A 24,927-nucleotide genomic window follows, 5' to 3' on the forward strand; every position below is an offset into this window, starting at 1 on the left:
GGGCGGAGGCCGCGGGGTGCAGCCTGGCGGAGAGCGGCTGTTCTCCTCCCTGCCCTGCGGGTCCGCGTTTGTTTGCGTTGTTTTTGTTTCTTCCTCTCATGTTTCTGCCGTTTCTCAAGGTTTGTTTCCAGGAGAACAGCCTGGGAGCGGGAGCTGCGTGCTTTGCCGCTCCAGCGCCGTTCCCGCGACCCATCGGGGCTGCAGCCAGGGCAGGCCCTCGGGCGGCCGGCTGGACGGTGAGGCCCCGCCGCGCGGCTGGGGGCAACGGAGAGTTCTGGGTGCGAGCGTCGCCACCGCTCCCTTTGGTACCTGCCATCTGCGGAGTGTGCCCGTATGGTCAGTGCTTGATGTGCAACTGGGAGCTACCGGCTTGTGCTTTGTTTTGGTGACCGTGTCGTTCAGGAAGCCGGTTTGTGGTGGCGTGTGGTTCGGTATTTCTGCTGTTCTTTGAGCTGTTGCTGCTGTGTGCTTTCAGAAGTTACTGCTGAATGAGATAGTTACATGCTAGCCCTCAGCCACGAGGTCTCTCAAAGAGATTTGGATCTATGGCACGTTGAGTGTGAGTCAGTAGTGTGCCCAGGCAGCCGGCGAGGCCAACTGAAGTCTGAAGTGTATCATCCATGATGCTGTTAGCCATCAAGGGAAATGGTTATCCTGTATTAGAGTGGCTTCACCTTGAGTAGTGTGTGCAGTTTGGGGTGCCACAGTATAAAGAAGGATACGAAACTATTAGAGAGACTCTGAATGATGGCTACAAAGATGGTGAATGTTCTAGAGGAGAAAGTACGTGAGAAATGGATGTCTCATGGCTTGTTCTTCCCAGAGAAGGGAAAACCCCATTATGGCCAATGGCTTCCTCATGATGGGGAGCAGAGGGGCAGGCACTGATCTCCTCTGGTGCTTGCAATGGGGTCTGAAGGAATGGCACGGAGCTGCGACAAGGTGGGTTCAGACTGGACACTGTGACAAAGGTTCTTCACTGGGAGGGGTAGGTGGGCACTGAAACATTCTCCTCAAGCTGGTGGTTGCTGCTGTTCAGTAATCATATGGACAGTGTTCTCAAACATACTGTCTCGTTTTTAGGTGGTTCTGCGTGGAGTCAGGAGTTGGACTTGATGATTTTTATGGGTCCCTTCCAACTTGGGGTATTCTCTGATTCTATATTTCTCTGCTGGGATGGCAATGGGACTGTAGCTGGAAGGAGATGGCAGATGCTGTATAGTGTTGTGGAGCTATGTGCACCTCACATCCTCTCATGAGCTGCAGCCTCTTTGCCAGCACTATCCTTGTGGCCTCCTCCAGGCCTGGGACATAGGTCTTCCTGCAAGGCACCTGCCAGGAGATCTGCTTTCTGCAGTCTGAGGTGGAGCAGAGCTTGGCTGTGCACCTCTTTATCTGCATTGGCTTTTTGCCTGCACCATCCTCCCAGGGCTGTGCGGGTGGTAATTGGAGCACTGCTGGGAAGGCAATAGGCTGGCACTGTGCAGGCAGTACAGCTTTTCCTCACAGGTCTCAGCCAGGTGTGCATTCCTGCTCAGCAGCTCTGCGTCTGTGTAAGGACAGGATGGGAAAAGCACTCTGTCAGGGAAAGATGACATGATGGCTTCTTGAAAATGAGAGCTTTGTGGAACTCCTGTTCTTCCTCAGGTTAGGAAGTTAGGTTAACTGTGGCAAGGCTCCTGTTCAGTTTCCTTTTGTAACGCTTCTCTAAGTTCAGTATCTGTTCATAGAAAAATGTTATGTACTTGCCTTGAACAAGTTCTTAGTTTCCACCTGTTGTACAGCTGTTGTTTGTCATCGGGAGAACAAAAAAATAGTAGAGGCCTGCATTAAGTTTCAAGCTCTCCATGCAGAGGCAATGCTGTATCTTCTTGTTTTTTTTCCCAAATTTTAAGTGCTTAATATCTTGTATCTTACTATTAAAAACAAAGAAAGAAATCCTTGGCAGCTCATTGAATGCTGCTGCTGCATGGAAACGTGCCATGTGAGAGGAGGAGGTGCAAAGCGGCAGAAATGGGTGTAGTGCTTCCTCTGCTTGTTAAAGTCTCATCGTGTTCCATCATTTACTCAGCAGAATGGGGGCAATAGAAGGCTTTATTTCTTTGTTGTTGTTGTTTGTTAAAGCACCTAGGCAAGTTAACGGAAGTAATGCTTAGTGGGGGTTATTAAACACAAAGATATGTTTGGTACAGGAAAGCAAATGTGAGCTGTAAATCCCATGGTATGTTCAGTTAGTCCCTAGCATTTCTTTGTGCTTGCCCTATGTTTATGTCCTTAATTATATGCTTGAACTTGGAAGTGATAGGTTCTAACTAATGGGTCCAACTGGAGGAGATGGACCTTTTCATAGTTTCATGCGGGTTGGAAGGGACCTTAGAGATCATCGAGTCCAGCCCCCGGGATTCGAGCCTCTGTGTAGCAGAGCGGCACTTCTACCACTTGCGCCACAGGGGGGATTCGAACTCCGGGCCCCAGTGTTGCAAGGCGGCGTCTTTAACCACTGCGCCACCGGGGCACACAAAAGTAACACTCTTGTGTTACTCAGTGACCCTGTTCAGCTCCTTAAGCTGGACGTGGATGTGCAGCTGTGTAGGTGGGCCATGTGGTTGTGACTTGGTTCAGAACTTTGGCTAGCCTGTGTTTTTGGAAGCTCTTGTGTAAGAGCAGAAGGAAGCATTTGTCCTTGTTCTTTTTCTGTTGTGTATTGTAAGCAATTGGCTGCTACAAGCAGGTTGCTACGAGAACGTGGTCATGCTAACAGTGTCTGGTACAACTTGAACCTAGAGGTGCAAATTGTTTATTTTGTTGCCTCTCTCATAGTCAGCTAAGTAATGACCTAGGGAAGGGGTTGTGTATGTGTTTTCCTCTTTAAAGCAGTGCTTGAGTTATTATTTTCTACTTGGGTAGATATTCAGCCATGGGAAATGTGGATATTTTGATCCTAAATATCTTTCTTTCTCTTCCTTTGTGAAGTTATTAAAAGATGCCAAGGATAAGGACACTCTTTGCCTTTTGTTTCTTATCTTTTCTGATTTCTTTACTCCTGTGTATCTGCTTCAGCAGCTTCCTCCATTCTCCCATTATTCTGCAGGTTTTCTCCTGCCCTTGTTGCCCATGTTATCAGCTGAATTGGTCTAATAGCTATTTTGGCACATAATGCCATCAGTAACTGCTATAGTTAACAGTTGATTTCAGAGGATGCTGTTTGTCCCATGACAGCTTTATTTTCTGCCTTTTGCTGTCTTTTTGTCTTGATTATTTAGAATATCAATACATCTGTCAATCTTTCTTTATCTGCATTCAGTATTAAGAACTATGAAAACTACAGGTTTTAATCAATTTTTAAAAGGCTCTTTGTTTCTAAAAAGCCTAAATGCTGGTACGAAACTGGTGTCCTTCAGCAAATGCACGTTTTAAGCAGACTGAATGTAGGTACTGCATATCTGTTGAGCTAAGCTCTAACAGTGAAATTGGCATGTCCGTAAGGAGAGAATCTAACAGCTACAGAAAGTGAAAGGATTTTTCTGTGGTGTTGCTGTATTGCAAGAAAGCCAAGGTAGGAAATGGTGTAATCTCATTTATATTGCGGATAAAACTTTACAGTCAGGACCATTTGTGTCCCATCATCATTTTTACTATCTATACTATCTTATCACAAACATATGTTAACAGTGTAGTTGTAGCTGATAATCTTGGAGAAGGCTTTTTCCCCTGTTAGGGGTATGCCTGGATTTATGCTGTAAGGGAGATGCTGTCTGGAAGTGCTGCCTAACTGTAATACTAGAGTTGAAAATAAGATAATCCTTTTTAAGCAGCTTAAGGTACTAAGGAAAATTGGGTAATAAATTCTGTCAGTGACATTCTTTGTGAGTCCCTCGTGTTTCCCTGCGCTGTGATAGTCTGATAAAGTAGAACATCTGAATCTTCAACAGAAGAAATTAAAGTGACCTGGCTTAATTTAATTTTCTATTTATGTACTGTAGTCTGCTTTCTGGCTAGGAAGTTTTGCTGTATTCTCTTAAGGGGGTGGCAGGGAAGGAGCATGAGGACTCCCATTAATTTTAGTCTTAATGCTTAGGCAGGCAAAGATCTGTTTAGATGCATTTCTAAGGGTTGTTGCTTTTGCCTATTTTATGGAAAGGCTGCTTTCCTACGCCCCCTTTATCCCCCTCTCCAAAAAACGATACTAGTATATTAACAATTTGCTCCTTTTCTAATCTGTCCTTGTGTAATTCTGGGTTGTCATTGACATGCAAAGTTTCACCGAGTAAAATTTGATTCCTGTATTGAAATGAGTCTTTAGTACTAGTGTGAGATTTCTTGTTTAGTTGCACAGATATCTGGTTTATTCTGAATGTGTAGGAAATAAGAAGATCAAGAAGTTTTTCTGCAGATGTATATATTTGATCAAGCTGGGATATTCCTTGTCACATATGAGTGTGTTAATCTTGTGGTCCTGCTACCTTTTTCTCACTTACCTCTCCCTGTATCTATTCCAATCTTTTATGCACAGTTTGCTCACTTCAGAGAACGAAAAGCAAAAAGCAATGTCGCGCAGTCGCAGAAAAAGACGACGAAGAGGAAGGGCTCGTCTGTCCACACGCATGACGTTCCACAGGAAGAGCACACAGTAATGGCCCAAGGCTGTGATGTCGGTAAGGGTAGAGAGAGTAAGGTTGAAGACGCCAACTTCCTAGAGACAACAACAGAGACAGAGGTAAATCTTAGTATTTCTTGTGTTTCCACTTCAGTCCAACTGCAGATAGCAAGTATCTCAGGTGATCGTTTTGCTTAATTGGGTGTTAGCTCTCTGCTGCTGTCAGCTGGCTGCCGCTGAGACATAAGTAAACTGACATTTTGCATTTGTAGTAATTAACTTTCTTAAAAAGATATATAAATAACTGGGAAATAAATTTTAAAAAATAATTACTTTTTTTTCCTCCTCTGACTGAATCTTATCTTAACATCCCTACTGTATGTAGTGGATGGCTTGTTTTGTCAAGGAGCTGTCTGTAACTGACCTGATAAATTGAAATCTTTCAGCCCTTGCCCATACTGAGCTTCTTTTGGCATGCTTCTGAAATCTCTGGCTGTGATCCATGAAATGTCAGATTCAGTCTGAAGTGCGTAGTAGGTCAGCAGAAGTATCAGGACTTTTTAATACTTTGTTTTTATGCCACTTTGCAGGCTCTAATGTACTTAACCTTTTCTGGAGTATGTTCTCATCAAATATGGCCATGCCAAGCCAGCATAGACCTTACTACAGTCTCTGACAAACTTGTTTAAAATGTGTGTGTGTTTGCCTGATGTATTTCAGTATGTTTGTGCTAATGATCTGCTAAAAGTAGCCTTTTAAAGAGTGCTGAAGGTAGTCATGTTAATATAGAAACGTATAGCCTGTGACACAGCTTGAGATTAGCATGCATCTGCTGATAGTTACCTGTCTGAATTGAACGGTTTCGTTCTTCGTCTCATGAACAAATTTTTGTCAGCTGTGGATTCTTTTTCCTACCTTTCTCTCTCGTAATAAAAATAATGTAGGTTTGAACAATATCTTTAGTAGGAATTTCTTGCTTCAGAAGTGGTTGGCTGATGCTTTCACAAGCCTTAAAAGCTACAGTGCAACTATGGCTACCACAAACTTTATTTCAGTCTGGGGATTTATGTAGAAGGTATTTTCTGAGTGTGCTTCAGCATGTTTTCTCTGCAGATTTGTGTGTTTTGAGGAGGCAGTGCCTTCTGCATAAAAAGCAGCTCGCCAGCTGTTGATACCTTGTAAGAACATGCAACAGTAGCATCAAACCTGAAACGATGGAGGATATTGTTTGTGTTTATTGTCCATTCTGTAGTGGAGGTATCCCTAGAACTTTCAGGAGATCTCGATTGTAACATGAGGATTGCAAAAGCTTGTAGGAACTTACGTACTAAGCTGTCGGCGTTAGGAAAAAACATAGCTTCATCAGCAGTGCTTTGTAAAATTTGCGTTAGCTTAAATTTAAAGTGAAACTATTATAGCTCCTAAATAGCATCTGTCAAAATAGCCTAGTTTTTAAAACAAATGCAATTGCTTTCTGCATTATATAGAAAGCAGTCAGTAGAAATTGCTTGGTGCTGATTCAAAATAAAGAGAGGCTAGGGGCTGTTTCTTTTAAATAGTGCTAATGTCTCTAATGATTTATGTTTTGTTTGGTGAGAGTTTAATATATTTGAAGCAATTGTACTTGAGTATATTTGCCAGAAAATAGTATTGCTTTTATAACTGCCTAAATGATTTTATCATGTTCAATTATCTCATTCTGTCAACTAACTTCGATACATTTAAGGAAATATTGTAAATATATGTGAGTACTTAACAGACTGCAAAAGTAGAATGCAGAGCATCAAATTTCAACTGTGTGTCTCAGCTTTTAAGTTTTGATTAGGCATTCATAGTACTTCTAAAATTTCTGCATTTATTTCGTTTTGGTCAGTTTTGGGGCTTGTCCTGATCCATATTTTTATAGATGGCCTGGATGAGAGCATTGAGCACACTCTCAGTAAGTTTGCAGATGGCAGCAGATTGGGAGAAAGCATGGATCTGCGTGAGGGTGGGAAAGCCCCTTCAGATGAATCTGGAAAGGCTGGATCACTGGGCTGAAGCCAATGGGATGAGGTTCAATAAGACCAAGTGCCAGGTGCTGCACTTTGGCCAAAACAACCCCAGGTAATGCTACAGGATTGAGGCAGAGTGCTTAGGAGACTGTAGAGGAAATGGACCTGGGGCTATTGGTCAGTGCTTGGCTGAGCATAAGCCAGTGGTGTGCCCAGGTGGCCAAGAAGGTCAGCAGCGTCCTGGCTTGGATCAGAAATAGTGCAGCCAGCAGGAGCAGGGAAGTGATCATCCCCCTTTACTCATCATTGGTGAGGCCGCATCTCAAGTACTGTCTTCAGTTTTGGGCTCCTCAGTACGAGTCAGAGGATCTGGAGCTGTGAAGGATCTGGAGCACAAGACTTATGGAGAGTGGCTGAGGAAACTGAGTTATTTAGTCTGGAGAAGAGGATGCTCAGGAGGGGAGACCTTATTGTTCTCTACAAGTGCCTGAGAAGGAGGTTATGGCGAAGTGAAGATTGGCCACTTCTCCCAGGTAACAAGTGATAGAACTAGATGGAATGGCCTCTTGCACCAGGAGAGGTTCAGGTTGGTCATTAGGAAAAACTTCTCTGAAAGAGTGGTCAGGTGTAGGAACAGTCTGCCCAGGGTGATGGTATATTTCCTATCCCTGGAGGTGTTCAAGAAGTGTTTACATGTTGTATTGAGGGATGTGGTTTAGTGGAAAACATAGGTGGTAGGTGGATGTTTGGACTGGATGATCTCGGAGGTCTTTTCCAACCTTGGCGATTTATAGGATTTATGTGACCATGGATGATCAACTGAGTTTGGAATTAAAGTCAGTCTTCTTCTGACACTTAAGTGTTGTTTTACGTCATGGATCTTTCTGGCTCATGCTTAGTGTATTTCCAAAATAATCGTGCTTTTCTTTACATACTTGGAAAAAATGGACGTGATGTGGTGTTTGTTTTCTTTGTTTACCAGGGGAGTGCTGATTTGTCCGTTCAGGATACAGTGATCAATCCAGCAGCTGAAGTAAGTGTGAAAGAATATGTATTTTGTAAAAGGTGCTAATAAATATGTGAAGGAAGTATATAACTTAATAAAATGCTGTATGTGGATAGATTAGTTATTGCATATTGCTATAAAGTGTTAAGTGATGTGATTTCTCTATTTTGCAATCTAAAACTGGTGCTTATATACGTGTGTGTATGTGTATATATAGCTGCAGAATTGGTTGGTAAGAGAAGTGTTTGAACTAAAATCTTAGAGCTTGTCTGGAGAACTTTGAAAGATGTACGTAATTGAAAAGTAAGCTTGTTTCTTGTATTGGTTCATATAACAAAATATAATTAAAATATAATTAAAATATAACATACTGTCTTTTCCAATAGAATCATAATGATAGTGCTCCCAAGAAGCTGCACTGTTAATTTGAGTGATTTCTTCTTTGCGTTTACTTTTTGTTCTGCTGTCAAAAAACCTAGTTTAATTTTGGTAGTGTGCCCTCGACTTGTAAGTTTGGATGTATTACATATCCCCAAATGTGTCAGCATGGCTTTTTGCAACCATTTGATGCTGTAGAATCACAGCTCTTCCCCCTAGTTTATGTCTGCTACTTAAAGTATCACATGAAAATACATTGCCCTTGAGAAAAAGTATCTGAATTTTAGAAAGAATTAAGAGCTTTGCATTTAACAAAAGCTTTATTTAAAGAGTTTAAATGTTGATCCATTTTTTAAAAATAAATTTGCTCAAATGTTAAGCTTTCATCTGAATTTATATTTAGAATTGTCATAAAATAGAAATGATGCTTTGTTTTGATGATTAGAATCATTGTTCTTACTTTTATGAAGGAAGTTGCAGAACATTCTGCTGCAGAATATAGTGAGACTGATAATAAGATGCGTCAAACAAGAATAGCTGAGCTAGAGAAAAGACTTCTGGAGAAACAGGAAGCAGTTGAAAGACTTACTGTGCAGATGGATGAACTACAGGAACAACTTAGCCAGCATAGAGATTCTATGCAGCTTCAGGTATGTTTATAGTGAGGATAATACTACTTTAAATCTAAAAATATGTTGGAGACAAAACCCAAAGTAATTATTGCTTGTATTGAAAAGCATTTCACCTTGTTAACGTATGCTACCAAAGGCAATACTTATGTCTTCCCTTCACCAATTAGTGCAGTTGTTGTTTGGGCCTTCATATTGCTTGAATCAAATGTTAATGAAGTAGTTTTATTTTGAGAGATTTTATTGAAGTGCTTAGGTAAAGTCCTCTACTCATGAAAGGCTGGAGGCTTACTCTTTTATTTTTTTTTAATTAACTTTTATTCCTGATATACTGAGGAGTGGGCCTTTACAGAAAAATGAACAAAAACTTTTAAGAACCAATTATGTACATAGTCATGCACTGAGTTGAAACTTGACTTAAAGGAATAGAGCTTGTATTTTTACAAATAGTGATGTTAAAAATACACGTATCAAGGTCAAACTGAAAATGGAAGGAAAGAAAAATAAATCAAAACATAATATACGCTTAAAACTATTGAAGTCACTGAAATCATGGTGTTTCTGTGGGTATACCTGGGAACCACTTAGTGAATAGAGCTTCTGGCAAGAGAGGAACAGCTTCCCTTACTGGAGTAGAACAAAGACCTTTATTGTAGTTGCTTATAACCTTTTTATATCCTGGCAAAATCCCCTTGGTCACATGTAGGAGCCTGGTACCTTGTGTGTGTTTCTGTCTGGTGCAAGTAACTGCTGAGCTTGTTTACTTACTTTGTAGGTCTTTTATTTATCTCACAACAGCTGGTCTCCTTTTGAGGTGAATCACAGAATCATTAAAGTTGGGAAAAACCTCTGAGATCAGCATCCAGCTGTCCATGTATCACCAATATAGACGCTAAACCATGTCTCTAAGTACATCTACTCTTTCTTTAAGCACTTCCATGAACAGTGACTCCACTGCTTCCCTGAGCAACCTGTTCCACTGCCTAACCACTGTTTCTGAGAATAAATTCTTCCTAAACATTTGCATGGTATCACAGACTTCCTTTCTCCCCACTCCTAAGTGATAGAGATCATTTATGCTTGGGGTTTTTTGTGCATTTTTTAGGGGTGTTTTTTGGTATGGACAAATGATTAAGTAGGTTAAGGTGAACTTTATTAAATTTACATATACTTTTCCCTCTAAAAGAATATTTGAAAAGATATTTTAAAATTCCTTTCTCTAGCATTTCTTTGTAAAGGTAAAGGGTCCGGTACATCCAAAGAATAATTGCATGTTTTCTGTTTCAAAGTCCTGATAAGAAGAGAAAGGTATTTCCTGATAGTGAGAAATACATTGAAAAGGTTGTGATTACTGTAAAATATGATGTAACCCATCTCATTAGCTTTCTGTCACAGGACTGAAGAGAAGAGGTTGTAAAGGGAAGATTTCAGAGCGCACTAAATAAATAACTTTGCCTGTGGAAAAAAATGAATTGCTTTTACATGAATAAGAGCTTTGAAACTTAAAATAGTTTTTTTTTCATTGTTGGTATCTCATCATTTGCTTAAAAAAGAGAACAGTTTTAATTACCTTCTTCATCTCTTTGCATTCAGCAGAAGGTTTCTTTTATTGTTCCTGCTATTGGGTTTTAACAGAAATATTTCTGTCCCTATCATGTGAGCTTATTAAGTCTTCCATTGTAACCATAAATGCTATTGTCTTTGTGTTAAGCAAACTGAGAGGGTTCCTACTATAAGAATATCTTCATTCAGAAGTTTTGTGCATCATATAGGAAACAACTGTTCAAGAGCAGAATGAAGTCATAAGGAAACTAACAAGCTGCCTTCAACAATCAAGAAAGGATTGGGATGACCTGCAAGAAGAGGCTTTGCATGCAGCTGAACAGATCCATGGCTTACAACTTCAGTTACATCAGGTGTGCTCCTTCCCAAATTTTAACTATGTTAGAAAGAGGGAATTAAAAAAACAAAACAAACAAACAAAAAACAACAACCCAGTTTTTGCAGTGTTAACATTAGAAATACCCACCACATCTCAGGCTTATCACATACCTCTTTTTAGTTCAATTTGCAGTGTAGAGGTGAAAATGATTTCAGGGCAAGGCCTGAAATGCTTTGATGGAGCAAACTCTGTGCTACAAAGCAATGTTTTTCATCAAAGCCTCTACCATCAGCTGTTCATTTTTGTCAGCCATGGACAAGAACTTGTGTGCCATGATCATTAAAAAAAAAAATAAAAATCAGTAGGATACTACTGCCATTCCACCAACAACTGCCTGTGATGCTATGGGCCGACACAGCTCAATAAGAGGCAGTACTTTGGGGGTAGTCGGAATAAAATTTATCAGATAGTTAATGTATATAACTAACAAAACTTATTATAAATATTTTTCTTAATTAAAACGTAAAGGAGAGCAATAAAAACATGAAACTAGTGGGATATTTGACCTTGTTTTTGTGAAACTAACACATCAGTCTGGTTTGATGGAAATGGTTGCAATTCTTAGTGAGGTCTCAAGGTGTTCATCAGAGATTTTTGATGAAATTTCATTCTTCCTGTACTTCATCCTTAAAAACCATTGTTCACAAATGTATGTACTGCCAAAAAGCAATAAGGTGTGACTGTGAAGCAAGGGATCTCTTTCTCTGGGACAACAGGTATTATAAAAGTCTGGCAAAGAGACATGATCAATAATAAGACGTGATTAGATAAATGTGTTTATGTTGACTGAAAATGGAGTAGAAAAATACCAAAAAATTGATTATTTATTTATTTTTAGAAATCTTCAAGCTCATTCTCAAATTACTTTATCAAAATGGAAAGCATGGGGGCACATTTTTTTCTCTGTTCACAGGACTGTATGTTTCTGATGTATGAAAATGCATGCAGTTATTTTCCATAACTTGAATTCCAATCAGTCACACACTGATGTTTGGTTATTGCTGAGCAATGGGTGTGTGCCTGGGACCTGTCCAGGCTGCTCTGTGTGGAAGATTCACTGCTGTGAGGCCATGGAATAGGGGTTGGCTGTAGAATGGGCTGGACCACATGTTCACTGTAGGCTGTGGGTTGGGCATGCCTGCTCATAGTTTTGTGCCCTTTTTACATTGTGCTGCCCAAAACTGTGCACAGTACTCAAGGTGAGGCTGCGCCAGTGCACTGTAGAGTGCAACAGTCACTTTGGTTGACTGGCTAGCAATGTTGTGGTTGATGCACCCCAGAGTATGGTTGGGCTTCCAGGCTGCCTTGGCACACTGTTGACTCACGTTTAACTTGTGTTTGATTATGACTCTGAGATGCTTTTCAGTGGAGTGCTTTCCAGCATCTCATTCTCTGGTTATGTATGGAAGGCCAGAGTTGCTCCTTCGCAGGTGCAGAATCCAGTGGCACTTGCTCTTGTTGAACTTCACATTGTTGGTTGTTGCCCAGCTCTTGAATTTGTTTAGATCTCTCTGTGAGGCCTCTCCAGCCTTGATGGAGTCACCAGCTCCTTCCAATTTAATATCTATAAACTTACTCAGAACACCTTCTAGGACTATATCCAAGAAATTCGTGAAAACATTGAAGAGAACTGGTCCTACAGTGGAGCCTTAGGGAACCCTGCTATTCACTGGCCACTAGCCAGGTGTATCTCTATTTTGATGTAACTCTTTGGGCCCAACCCATTACCCAATTGCTCACCCATCACATAGTGTTTTTGTCTACCTGTATGCTGGAAATCTTGTCTAGGAGCATGCGGGGAGAAAAGGTATTAAAAGCCCTGTGGACTTGTATGCATCTATGTGGAGCACAAAATGGCACACAAGTTCAGGGTTGGCTGGGCACTGATCACTGCTGCAGTCACAGTCCTCCAGCTCAGTGCCCCTGGGGTCCTAGAGCTGATGATTGATATTGAAGAAAGAGGCAAAGAAGACATTTAACATTTTATCTTTGTCTGTGTTTGTAAGGTGACCATTCTCAACAAGTAATGGCCAGTGTTTTCTCTGGTTCTCCTCTTGTTAATATGTTAAAAAAAAACTTTTCTATTGTCACCCCCTAAAAATGGACAGCTTCAGCTCTAACTAAGCTTTTGACCAGCATGGTAATAGGTAGAAGTACTAATGCTGACTTGAGCATATTGATATTTTCTTGGTTTCAGCAAAGTTTTTAGAAAAATGCATTATTTTTTTTACCATTTGGAGCAAAAATCCCCTATAGTATTTACTGTGAAATTCTTTGCAGAAAAGACTATGTTTCATTGACTTCTTACCAAAATGTCCAGTCCACTGGAAGTCCCGTCTCATTCTGGGGGCTTTGTAGAAGTGGATTAGTTAACATCAAACTTTGCTGTAAGTAATAGTATTTCAAACACATTACGTGTTGTATGACTTTTTAAGTCTTTTCTTATCCACTGAGAACAGAAGATATATAGAATGAATCTGTATTCAACAAATACAATACATTTTATGCTTACAGTGGGAATAGTTTAGGAGTTATTCTTATATAAACTTTCTTCTGACTGGGAGTAAACTTTTGTGTTCAGGTTAATGTGACGCTGAAGAGTAAAGGCTCTGGTAAGAAAGAGGTATGGGAAGCCCAGCAGCAAATGTCCTTGCTTCAGAACAGTCTCCAAGAACAAAATGCATGTTTGGAAATACTGCATCAGAGAGCGCGTGACCTGAAGGTACAGCTTGAGGCTTCTCAAAAGGTAAAATTTTTTAAAGTACCTTTACAATTATGAGTTGTAGTTAGTCAGTTGGCTTGCAATTTTGCAAGCTGGGATGGTTCTTTTTGGAGGAAGGTAAAATTTGTGCATAAGGCCTATGTTACTCTCTGTACTTAAGGGGAAATGTTAGTCGTGAAGAGACATGAAATACATGAGACATAAGGAATTTAAAGCATGTCATATTTCAGTGGTAAATTTCATATGTGATATTTTATTTTTAAGAATACCAAAGATAAGAAATATCTGCTTGCCCTAAAAGAAGAGGGTATGAAAGATACAATAACAGCTATATGAAAGCATAGGAGAAAAAGAAGACTATTAAAAGTCTTCAGGATCTACTGACATCAGAGAGATTCAATTTGTCTATGTTACAGCATACTCTTTCTCTCCAGGACTCAGAAATAACAGAATTAAAAAATGAAGTAACCAAAATGAAAGAACAGCAACATATTGAAGAACTGAAAGTGACTCATGAAAAGGATGTTTGCAGACAGTTAGAGCAGTTGAAGGCTGAGCTGGAGAAATGCCATAGAAAAGAGATGGCAGAAGCCAAGCAGGTATATGAAGAAGTTATTTTAAAATATAAAAGTGAACTTGAACAGTTAAAAAAAGAACTCTTTGCTCTGAATTCTGAAGAACACATTCAGAATTTAAATAGAATAGTAATTAACTTAAATAATAGTCTTCATGAATCTGAAATTGGTGATGAAAATTTGAGAAAGGAACTTGAAAACCAGCAGGAAAACTTCCAGAGAGAAAAGACTGAGGTTGAGATTCAATATGAAGTTTTAATTAATGATCTTAAGTCTCAGCTTTCAAAGGCAGAAGAGCAGGTCAAGGAAGCCCACCAATATGAGCAGGAAAAACAGCACTTGAATGAAGAGATTCAGAAACTGAATTATTTAATCCAGGAATTAAATAAAAGGCGACTTTTTGAGGCTGAAAAAAGTAAAGATGCAAAGCAAAAGCATGAAGAAGAGACTGTCTCCAATAAAAACCTAAGGGAAATACAAACTTTACCAGATGTATTGGAGTTGCAGAGAGTGAAGTTTGAGGAGATATTAAATGAACCATGCCAATTTAGAGAAGAGCTAGATCCTGACAGACTGCATTTCCAGTGTCAACCGAGAATAGATTCATTAGGGGATGAATCAGAAGAAATTGTGTGTTCAAAGATCAGAGAGCATAATGAGAGTAGTGGAGATCATTTGTCTGAAGAACCGTTGCCAGAACTAGAATTTTTCACAACTGATGAAGAGGTACTATCAAAATATCTTGTCTTCATGGAGAGGCCAGAGCAGTCATACGTGTCAGGCTGTTCTGAAGGTTATCCCTTTGAAGAACACAGTAGTGTACTTTCTGATTCCAGCACAGATTTTAAACCTCCTCAATTAAACTTAGATGTTAATGAAAAACCATGCCATGGCAGTTTGACTAAAGAGACATTTGAAGAGACCAAGGTGGATGCAAGGGCCTTGATTTCGTTTTTGTCAGATGGTTCCTCACTGCAAAACAAAATAAGTGACTGTGGTGATGTAAGGGATAATGAGAGAGCTTGTGTAGTAGAGAGATGTGTGAAGCTAACTGAGCAGCTCCACAAAACAAGGTCAGCCTTGAAGAAATCTCATCAGGAGACCCAAGAAGCTGTTGAAAAAAGGAAAAAACTAATAGCTGAGCTTTGTGAAATTAATATGGAACTGAGTAAGGAACGTGAAGCACGGCGATGTTGTGAAGAGCAACTTCTTCAGAAAACAGCGGGGGAAAAAGAACTTGAAAACAAAATAAACCTCCTAGTAAAGCAACAGGGTGAGGATGGAAGCCAACCTTACAGTGCCACAGAACCTACCTGGCAACAAATGGTAAAAGACCTTCAAGAGGAAAGACAAAAGTCCTCTGCCTGGCAAGAAATGGTGGAAGACCTTCAGGAGGAAAAAGAAACGTTGATGATGCAGTTGCGAACTCAGGAACAATTAGTGAAAGAAGTTCAAGAGCAGAAAATAGCTTCTGATTCTGTAACAAGTGAAGTACAGACTCTTTTTGGATGTCAGTTGGCTGCTTTGCAAAGTCAGAGGGATCAGATGCAGAACCAGCTTGATGCTCAGAAAGTTAAAAATCAGAAAATAACAGAGCTGCTTGGTCAGAAAACCATACTGGAAGAGACAATGCTAAAAGAACAGGAGTTACTCAAAGCAGAAATCAATAACAAAGAGCAAGACTTAGCACTCCTAGTGAAGGAGAAAACAGAATTAGGAGAAAAACTATCAGTCATGGAGGAGGATCTAGTAAAAGCTGAGAAAGCATTAGCAGCAAAAGCTAGCGTTATTGCAGATCTTGAGAAAAACATACATGAAGTTAATATTGAATTGCAAAATATGAAAGAAGTACAGGAGCGTGAAAGACTAAGATATGAGGATAGGTTGAACTTGAACAACGTGGAAATCAATAAACTTCATGCTGAAATAAAGGCAAAAAGTACTGAATACACTGCGAAAGAAAGCCAACTGACTGAAGAAATAGCTCATTTGAAGAAGGTCCATTTGGAGCTTGAAAATTACTTGCAGGAATCCTTTCAGTCTGTACAAGATGCGAAGAAGGCACAATCTGAGATGATGAATTATTACAAGGAAGAAAGTGTTAAAATGGATGCTCAGCACCTTGCAGAATTAACTAAACTGAGTTTGACACACAAGAAGGAGGTAGGCAACACCAATAATGGCAGGTTTTAGATTTGGAATACTTAAAAGTAGTCATTGCAAATCTTTGTATCCCTGTTTTCAGATAGAAGAATTAAAGGCTGAAATAAAAGATAAAGTTGAAAAGCAAAAGAAGTTGGAGGAAGAAAGATTAGAGCAGCTTGCTTTAGTAAAAAAGGTAAATAGTGCAATCAAGTTTATTTCAGAAAAATAAATTCATCCTGCGTTGTTTGTCACCAAAACAGTATAAATGTTCTGGAGATTGAAAAATCTATTAATTGTTTTCTTCTGTTTTGTCTTTAATTTGGGCTTGGGGGAAGGGAGAATTTCCCATCAGTAACTTTATAGAGGGGGGCTAACCAGCACTACTATGAAGAAAGGCCTTTATCTGAGCATTCTCTGCAGATACATGAACGAGAGCATGACCGTGAAATTTCTGAACTGATTGCTAAACATAAAGAGGAAATGGAGGAGCTCCATGCCGAATTTAATAAAGAAAAGCTACACCTGTTGGATGAACATAAGCAGCAAATGGCAGCCATACCCAAAGCAGAGATTGAGAATGCCCAGCTCCAATTACAGGTAAAATAAATAAATACAGTAGTTACTGTATTCATTGCAAAGAGAAAGGGTCTGTAATTCTGTCCATATTAGGTATGCTATTTTATGTGATGCTGTAATTGAATCTCAGATATTTCCTTGGTGGATGGTAATGTTTTTTTTCTGCAGGAGCAATTCAGGGTCATCTTCTGTGGTTGTTTTAACATTCATTTCAAAGGAAACTGAATGCTTTGATTTATTTTTTTATTTCTTTGTAGGTTTAATAAATAAGTGTGTACATTTCAGTTAAGAGGCAGATAAGGAAAACTTATGCTGAAAATTATTGGTAAATCTCACTGTAACAGCTTATATAAGTCAGCTTATTTTCAGAGTTCTGTCTCTGCCATGAAGAAACACTTTAAAAATACAGAAAAGCAAAACTTAAAGGTTTTAACAGTTGAAAGCAATTCAAACCGAAACTGATGGTGGAAAAAAAAATCTACACCTGTTGTTGAAGAAGAAGGTAAAATGTTTTTTCTTCTCCATTACAGACACTTCACAGCCTGGAAATGGAAGCATTACGCCTCAGCTTAAATAATTTGCACACCTCTCAGCTTGAGCTTACTCAGACTAACTTGAGAAAAGAAAAGGAAACTGCACTTGTGGAACTACGGGAGATGCTCAATGATAAGCGTGCTCAAGAGATAGCAATTCTACAAAGCCGCCATCAGCTGGAAAGGGAGAAAATTAAAGAACATTGTTTGAAGGAAAAGGAAGACCTAACATCAAAGCATCAGCAAGAATTAGGTATTAAATTTGGGAATAACGAATGAGAGATTGAAATTTAGTCAGTATTATTATGCCTTCAGAGGTTTTCAGCATGATGTAGACTGAAAGCTGATATTGCCTAGAATAGGCGTAGTGGATAGACTTGCATGTGCAGGATTAAACCTTAAGTGCAAAAATGAAGTTATCCAGACCTAATGTTAACTCTTCTTCAACTATATGAATGTTTTGCAGGTAGGTCTGTAAAACAGCAATGTACTATTTGCTTTCAGGAAGCATTAGGCACGGCTGTCCCAAATAATTTACTTGGTGCAAAGAGTTGAGCTCTTGTTCATGATTCTTAAGTTTTATTATTGCCCTAAGTCAACACTGGCTACTGTTGTGTTTCTGACAAGATGTGTAAATACTTACCGCCCTGCCAACTCGTTAGTTTCAAAAGTAGGAGAAAGGACTTGGAAAAGAGCTGAAAGACTCGCTGTGAACTTGTACCAGATGCTCTGTGTGAGAACCAGGAGAAAAACCACAGCTGTCAGTAATGAAGCCCTACTGATGGTGCTGCGTGTGTGTTTTGGGGTACTTACCCCTTTCCAGATCAGAGAACCATTTCTGAACTGTATGGTAGGGTTTAAGGAACTTCTGGAGAAAGGTGACGCCTGCAGAAATTTAGTGAAGAGCTTTTGGGAAATTTCTCTTTAGTTCTTTCCCAAGGGGAAGAAAGTTTTTTTTTTTTTGTGGCTTTTTGACCCAAGAATAGAAGAGCAAAAGTAATATACAGAACTGCTGGGTTAGTGAAGGGATTTTGGAGGACAGAGGGGTCTGAACACAGTTCTCTGGATCAGTGCTGTTTATCTGCATTTTGGTACTCTAAGTTGAACATAACCACTTGGAAGTACTTGAATGAAAGGATCTGAAGAGGATCTAAAATTAGATGATGTAGGAGAAATTGTGAGCGTTGTAGATGCTGTTATCTGGAAGGATAGAGAAAATTTGCAGGGAAGAGATGACTGGACATGACCCCAGCTCCTGTGAGAACTCATGCTCTTACCTTGTAGATGAAATTTCTTCCTCTATTTGACCACTGACTGAGGAGCTGATACTGTCTCAGCCTCTGGAATTTCATTTCCCACTGAAAAACTTGAAGTGATGCTTTAAGCTAAGGCAGCAGTACTTGGGAGCTGAGAAAAGAGAGTTTTCTAGGTTTCTTATGGACCCGCAGAGGTGCTGAGTCAGAATTTATAAGGAAACAAGGAATGAATTGGGAAGCTGTCAGTGAGAATGAAGCAGATAATAGTATCTGTCTTCTACTCTGTTTTCCATACATTTTTAGAAGATATTTGAAAAAAGTTTCCTACTTGCTGCTGTCTGCTACTCTTCTGCTGTGTCTTTGGCAACAGAGGTGATTGTATCTCTTAGGTGTTACGCAGTGAAATGCTGCTGCCTAAAATGATAGCAATGGGTATTTGAATTTACAAGCGTAGGAAAAGGAGGGTAGTTCATATCCTTTTTTAAATGTCATACTGTTTCTGTGGACTCAGTTAGACATTGCTTTATTAATTAAGTTTTCCTTAGCCTCCAGGCTTGCCTAAGCAGTTGCAACTGCTAGATATTTATCATTTTCTAAAATGAAGGTGAATTACAGGGATATAACATAGCAAATGGTTTAGACAGACCCTAGCATGTTATGCTGCTGCATGCCTACCTATTTAAACTCCAAGTTTGATGTTGAAAATGTTCATTTTATCTGTATTTCTGCTTGTCATTTAAGCATAATATTTTATATACATTCATTAATAATAGGAATTTTTATTTCACAGTTGATCAGAGAAAGAAAATAGAATTGGAAATGGAAGAGAAACATATCCAGATATTAGAGGTACAAATTCTGTTCTTCATACAGGGAGGAAAAAAACAACTTCCTTTAGTAAACTAGAGCTGGATGAAGTCCTATGTCTACTATGTATTTATTGTAGTAGACAAAGAAATAGAATATAAAGGGGAAAAAAATCCCCAAGCACCTGATACTTGCTAAATGCGTTTGCTTTAATAATGCGCATATCTTTCTGTCTTAGACTCTCAAAAGAGACTGGGAATTGGAGTCTGAGATGCGTTTAAAATTCACATGTGAGGAGCTGTCTAAAAAACATCAGGCTGAAATAGCAGAGCTGCAGAGAACTCTGGAAATGGAATTAGAAAAAGTCAAAGCAGAGCTGGGACTTCTTTCTCTTGAGAAGGAACAATCTGAAAGTAGGTGCTGTGGTCTGAAAAGCAGGTTTCTTTATCCAACAGTAGCAAAGCTATCCATATAAAAAAGCAAATACAAAATATATCTGTGTACAAAAACTGGGTTGATGGCATGAGACTGTTGAAAACAGGAACTGAGTGAGAAATATTTTTAAAACTTACCTAACTGCATTGAATTTGAACTTGCACTAGACAGTGTTTCCTTTGAAAGTGTTAAGGCTGTTTTGCTGACAGATTAAAAGCAAGTTTTAGGTTATTCAAATTTTCTATTCATATTTATGGAAACTTCTTCAAACTAAAATGTGCACCTCCAGATGCTTAGTAGTTACAACTTGATGGAATGGCATCTTTTTGATATGCTGTTCTGTAATTGACACTTTTAAGACTAGTGTAATTAGAGTTTTTATTAACTTTATAAGTGAATTTAATGATGAGTACCTAAAGAACTGTGAAGAGCACAAATAGGGTTTGAAAATTTGATGCATTTACCAGAATTGTGGTTTACTTGTACTTGTTGTCAGTAGCTGCAGGAGAAGTATCCACAAGATACGTATATCATGAGGTGAAGAGGTATCTCGTCAGGTAGTTGAGCCTCCAAGACCCCTATGTCAGGGAGAGATGTGGGAAGTATTTTCCTCAGGTGAATGAGAATACTGTGCTGCCACTGCTGGAATTCTGATACCAGCTGACAAGCAGCAGGACCAGGTTTGAGGAGTGAGGGGTGCCCTTTCCTGTGTGCCACAGGCCCAATGCTTTCACCATGTTTGGGTGGCCTTTGGCTGCTGTGAGGACATATTTCTAGAAACGGCTTGTTCTGCCCAGCCTGCACTGACTTTACTAGCCCGTGTCTGTAAAGTTTGTTCTGTGAGGGCAACATGATTCTCTTGCAGAACATCATGGCTGAGAAGCAATCAGTTTACTCCAGGTGTTTTCTGACAGACCAAGATTTGTTAACTGAATGAAGCAATAGCAAGTTTACAGGGTTCGGAATGCTCAGTACTAAGGCATGGCACAAGCCTCTCCAGTCCTTCCTAGTCATCTCTGTTACTTCTTGCTGCTGGGCATAGTTGTAGGAGGAATTTTGTGTCTGTAGGCCATAAGGAAATGTTTGATTCCCTTTAAGTAAATATGCTTCTACTTCAGAATGTTTCCTTGTATATGTGGAGAGCAGGTGCTCATCTCTCTGGCATTACTGTTTGGTTACCTCTTGGCTAACCGTGTGTAATATAGAGAACTAGGTAGCACTGCGTAGAAACTTTGAAATCAAGATATTTGTTGTGATCTGAAAGTAGTGATAGTTTTACTGAGAAGACTGTTGTGAATCCTACAGGAAATGTTGTAAGCCAGCTTTCTGATCTGGGCGCATGCTGTTCCTATTTTAGTCACGCAGGTACAGGCTGTTACTTGTTAGTCAGAACGATGGTGTAACAGAACTCATTTTTAATTCTAGTGAAATGTGTAGACATGGAGAAACAACACCAGTTAGCAATCACAATGTTAACTAAACAACTGCAGTCTGAACACAACCAACTCCTAGAAGATATGAAGATAGAAAGCCAAGAAAAAGAACAGAGTCTACAGAAGGAGGTAAAGAGGATTTCTTTACACCGAGTAGTTGATTACTAGATGTGTAAACTAGACCATATATTAAAGTTATCATTTGGATAACTGTGTTTTGGGGTTTTAATGAAAAACTAAAGAACATTCATAGAGTAGGTAGATACTCTGGGGCCTTCTATAGCAGTTAAAAATCTTTTGAATGCAACTGCTTTTCTGCAGTTTGGTGCCATTCCTTCTTCTGTATTTTTCTGATTTCTGTGTTTCTTCTTTATCAAACTAATACTTGATTCTTGGTAGCAGTGTTAACTGTAGCATCAGGAGGAAGCAAATCTCTTTTAAAGTACTGCATCTAATTATTAAGCACTAGTCAGTATCTCAGGTAACCTCGGTCAGGATCTGAATGTTTTGGTGTCACTAATGTTTCCACCTTCTTCTGATATAACTGTTGCGTGTAAAATAAGGAATTACAAAAAAGAATGTTTTTAGTAAAATATTGTTATTAAATTCATTTTCCATAGCTGGAAAAGCTTCAAGTCATGCATGAAGAATTCAAGACTCAATCACAAGAAGAAGTCAAGCAGCTTTGGTCTCAACTTGGCAGTACCCGAGCAAATCGGCAGGAGTTAAGTGGTATGCTCAAAACTTACGCATTTTATTTTGTTCCATCTTGGTCATGTGGTTGTATGTAATATTAGTGTGAAAGGATTTTAATTGTGTACCGGAAATGCACTGCTAGCTCACTGATATGCATTACATCCTAGTGATTGGTTGTGTCATGGGTTTGTGAAGTGAAAGGTGATGTCCAGCTGGTTCTGCAACATCAAAAAACGTGAAATGGCTCACTCATGTTTTCCATTTCCTTCTCTGATCCAGCCTGCATACTATAAACATCTTTAGTGAAAGCCAAACTCTTTCATTGCAAATTCAAATAAATGTCATGTAGTTAAAAATGGAAAAAATGCTGTTCAATGGACTAACATACTACTTTTTTAAGTTCAGTACAGGGTTAAAAATCAACAGTTTTCTCAACTGGACTTATAAGGTAACCATGTAGGATCATAGAATTGCTCAGGTTGGAAAAGATCTTCAAGTCCAACTGCAAGCTAACCATGCTACCCTAACTCTAACAACCTTCTGCTATATCATGTCCCTGAGCACCACCTCCAAATGGTTTTTAAATACATCTGGGCATGGTGACTCAACCACCTCCCTGGGGTGCCTGTTCCAGTGTTTAACAACCCTTTCTGTAAAGAAGTTCTTCCTGATATCCAACCTAAGCCTCCCCTGGCACAACTCAAGGCCATTTCCCCTCATCCTGTCACCAGTGAGAAGAGACCCAACTCCAGCACCCCAATGTCCTTTCTGTACTGAGATGCCTAAAACTGAACACAGTACTATAGGTGAATCCTCACCAGTGCTGAGTACAGGGGCAGGATGACTTCCTTAGTCCTGCTAACCACAGCATTCCTGGTACTTTGAGAGATTTGTTGTAACTGTGAGGATTTTTTTCTTTTATTTGGTGATAAGATAGGCTACTTTATTTTAAAAGAAAAAGGCAGGAATATTTCAAAACCATGTGATTACATTCAGTCTTAAAGTAGAAATGGCATTTTTTAATTTTCTGTTTTGCAGTGAGTGAAGTAAGGTGCTTTTCATTGTTACTCAAGCAGGAGATGTGCCATCTTCAGAAGCTCTTTTAATTTTTAAATATAGAAAACTCCAGATTTAAGATACTTGTATTTTAAAAATGAAGTAAAAATCTTCAGATATTACTTATGAAATCAAGATCAATGATAATGTTAAATGGTAATGAGGTTTAAAAAATAACAAGCCCTATGAATCTGGAAGTGAAAAATAAAGCAAAAACATGTGCAACAGTAAACAGGAACAGTATTTTCCTTTCTTCCCTCTCTTTTCCCTCCCTCTCAATACCTGACATGCTGAATTTTATATATCTTAAAATTTCTGATATAAATTATTACGCTTATGTGCAATAGACAGCTTTACGGTGTAGGAGTTGTAACTGACATTTTTTTTGTTTTAACTGAATTAGAATGTACATCACTTGTATGCATACAGCAAACTTATTATAAATGAAAAAGTAATTTTTAAGAATTAGAAAAGTTGGGAAGCATGATTTTAACCTTGAATCTGTATGTTGTATTTGGTAGATTCTAACATTAGATGGCATTCTTATACTGGGTTGGCCTAAGCATATTACATTGCCAATTTTTTTAACCATAATTTTCTGCTGTTTGTTTTAATCATAATTTTCTGGGCTAACTGGAGAAGCTGTAGGTACCTCATCATTGGAGGAGTTCAGGACCAGATTGGGTAGGACCGTGGGCAGCACAATCTGGTTCCTACGCTGCTGGTTGGCAGCCCTGCCCATACCAGGGGGTTGGAACTTGATGATCTTTGAAGTCCCTTCCAATTAATCTGTTCTATGAAAATTTCAGAAGTTTTTAACTATTGTAACTGTAAGCAGCTTTTGAAGTATAATTGGGTTGCGTGAAGGTGGTTTTTTTGGTCATATGTTTATATCATATATATATCCATAGAATTTCCTTGAATTCTTACATCACATCTCTGTAGAGATCACATCTTTATTAACCCTTCAAATAACTTTCCATGTGACTAATCACTGACATCACTGTTACTTGTACCCTTTCTATTTCTCCTTCATGTTGGTTGAGATGGTGAGTCAGTCTGGTTGAGGATGGAAGCTCATGTTCCAGGTGAGGATATCTCCCCTTGTATGGGGGGTTCTTAAAGGTGTTTGGTTTTATGCTGCTTTTCTCCACTGAAGTCATCATGTGACAATGCATTTGAACTGGTTTGAGGATTTGCTGTGGTGGTTCCAAGGCATAGCAGTTGGACAATTGGATCACTGCTTAGATTTAAAAATGACCTTTCACTTCAAAGTTATCAGATGTTTTCCTCTATTAATTTCAAGCCAGTAGATGTTACTGGTTAGGCAAAACCTACCTATGCAAGATTGGATTTGCCTTGCCAATGCTGTTAGTGTTCTCACTAATCCTGGCTTGTCACTTGATTCCTCTGACCCCTCTACATGACAACTGCTGCCTCAAGCAGATGTGAGCAGTGTACTTAGTGCTCTTATTCTTTGTGTGTTTGCTGTGAAAAATTTCACTCCAAGCATGTGTTGCACTTTTTTCCCTTCATGAAATGCAGTTCTGTCTTCGGTTGATCCTGTGTAGATTCATGAAACCTTAAGTCATCATCACCCAGGAAATAAAACCAGCTGGAGAACTTTTTTTATTCTGTCTTATGCTTTTAGTCCTTTTTCTACCTTAGCTTCTTCCTTTTGCTTGTGGAATAGCATTTTATATCTATCTCAACAACTAAGATATGGCTGCTTTTCATTTGTAGTTGTACTCTGAGTACTCACATTGTTTTTATCTCCATTCCAGAGCTGAAAGAGCAGCTCATGGCTCGTGCATCACAGGTGGAAGAAATAGAGCATTTAAAGCAAAAATTTGAAGAGCAACGTCAGCAAACAAAAAGTGAGCATGAGGCTGAATTAGAACAGCTGAGAATCTACTTTGAAAGAAAGTTAAGAATCACTGAGGAAAACTACAGAGAAGAATTGACTTTACTGCATCAGAAACTGCAAGAGCTGAAAGAATATTCAGTATCTGAGGTTGATGTGAGCCAAAATCAAACAGGGGATATCAGGTATCTGATCTTTTTCTTTTCATCTTATGTTATAATGGAGTGTTTTCATTTGTTTCTCTAGAAGGTGATGTTAGCCTGTAAATATGTTGGGATAGGGC

At 39.2% G+C, this 24,927-nt stretch overlaps 1 protein-coding gene across 14 annotated transcripts in view; it reads left to right on the top strand.

The window, feature by feature from the left end:
* Window positions 1–24,927, top strand: part of PCNT (pericentrin) — an 83,577-nt gene that overhangs the window by 202 nt on the left and 58,448 nt on the right. For 7 of the 14 annotated variants that reach the window (XM_015867729.2, XM_015867730.2, XM_015867737.2 and 4 more), the window contains exons 2-16: window positions 4,514–4,717; window positions 7,574–7,624; window positions 8,446–8,625; window positions 10,377–10,520; window positions 13,128–13,292; window positions 13,703–16,006; window positions 16,089–16,181; window positions 16,409–16,585; window positions 17,095–17,350; window positions 19,144–19,202; window positions 19,399–19,573; window positions 21,021–21,157; window positions 21,649–21,760; window positions 23,827–23,868; window positions 24,565–24,829. In XM_015867729.2, coding sequence (XP_015723215.1) covers window positions 4,514–4,717; window positions 7,574–7,624; window positions 8,446–8,625; window positions 10,377–10,520; window positions 13,128–13,292; window positions 13,703–16,006; window positions 16,089–16,181; window positions 16,409–16,585; window positions 17,095–17,350; window positions 19,144–19,202; window positions 19,399–19,573; window positions 21,021–21,157; window positions 21,649–21,760; window positions 23,827–23,868; window positions 24,565–24,829 — 4,364 coding nt within the window. Of the gene's footprint in view, window positions 1–318; window positions 337–4,513; window positions 4,718–7,573; window positions 7,625–8,445; window positions 8,626–10,376; window positions 10,521–13,127; window positions 13,293–13,702; window positions 16,007–16,088; window positions 16,182–16,408; window positions 16,586–17,094; window positions 17,351–19,143; window positions 19,203–19,398; window positions 19,574–21,020; window positions 21,158–21,648; window positions 21,761–23,826; window positions 23,869–24,564; window positions 24,830–24,927 lie in introns of those variants that run through there. The other 7 variants (XM_032445871.1, XM_015867734.2, XM_015867740.2 and 4 more) reach the window with 7 other exon arrangements.

This window comes from Coturnix japonica, chromosome 7, assembly GCF_001577835.2.
Source record: "Coturnix japonica isolate 7356 chromosome 7, Coturnix japonica 2.1, whole genome shotgun sequence".
NCBI classification, from domain to species: Eukaryota; Metazoa; Chordata; class Aves; order Galliformes; family Phasianidae; genus Coturnix; species Coturnix japonica.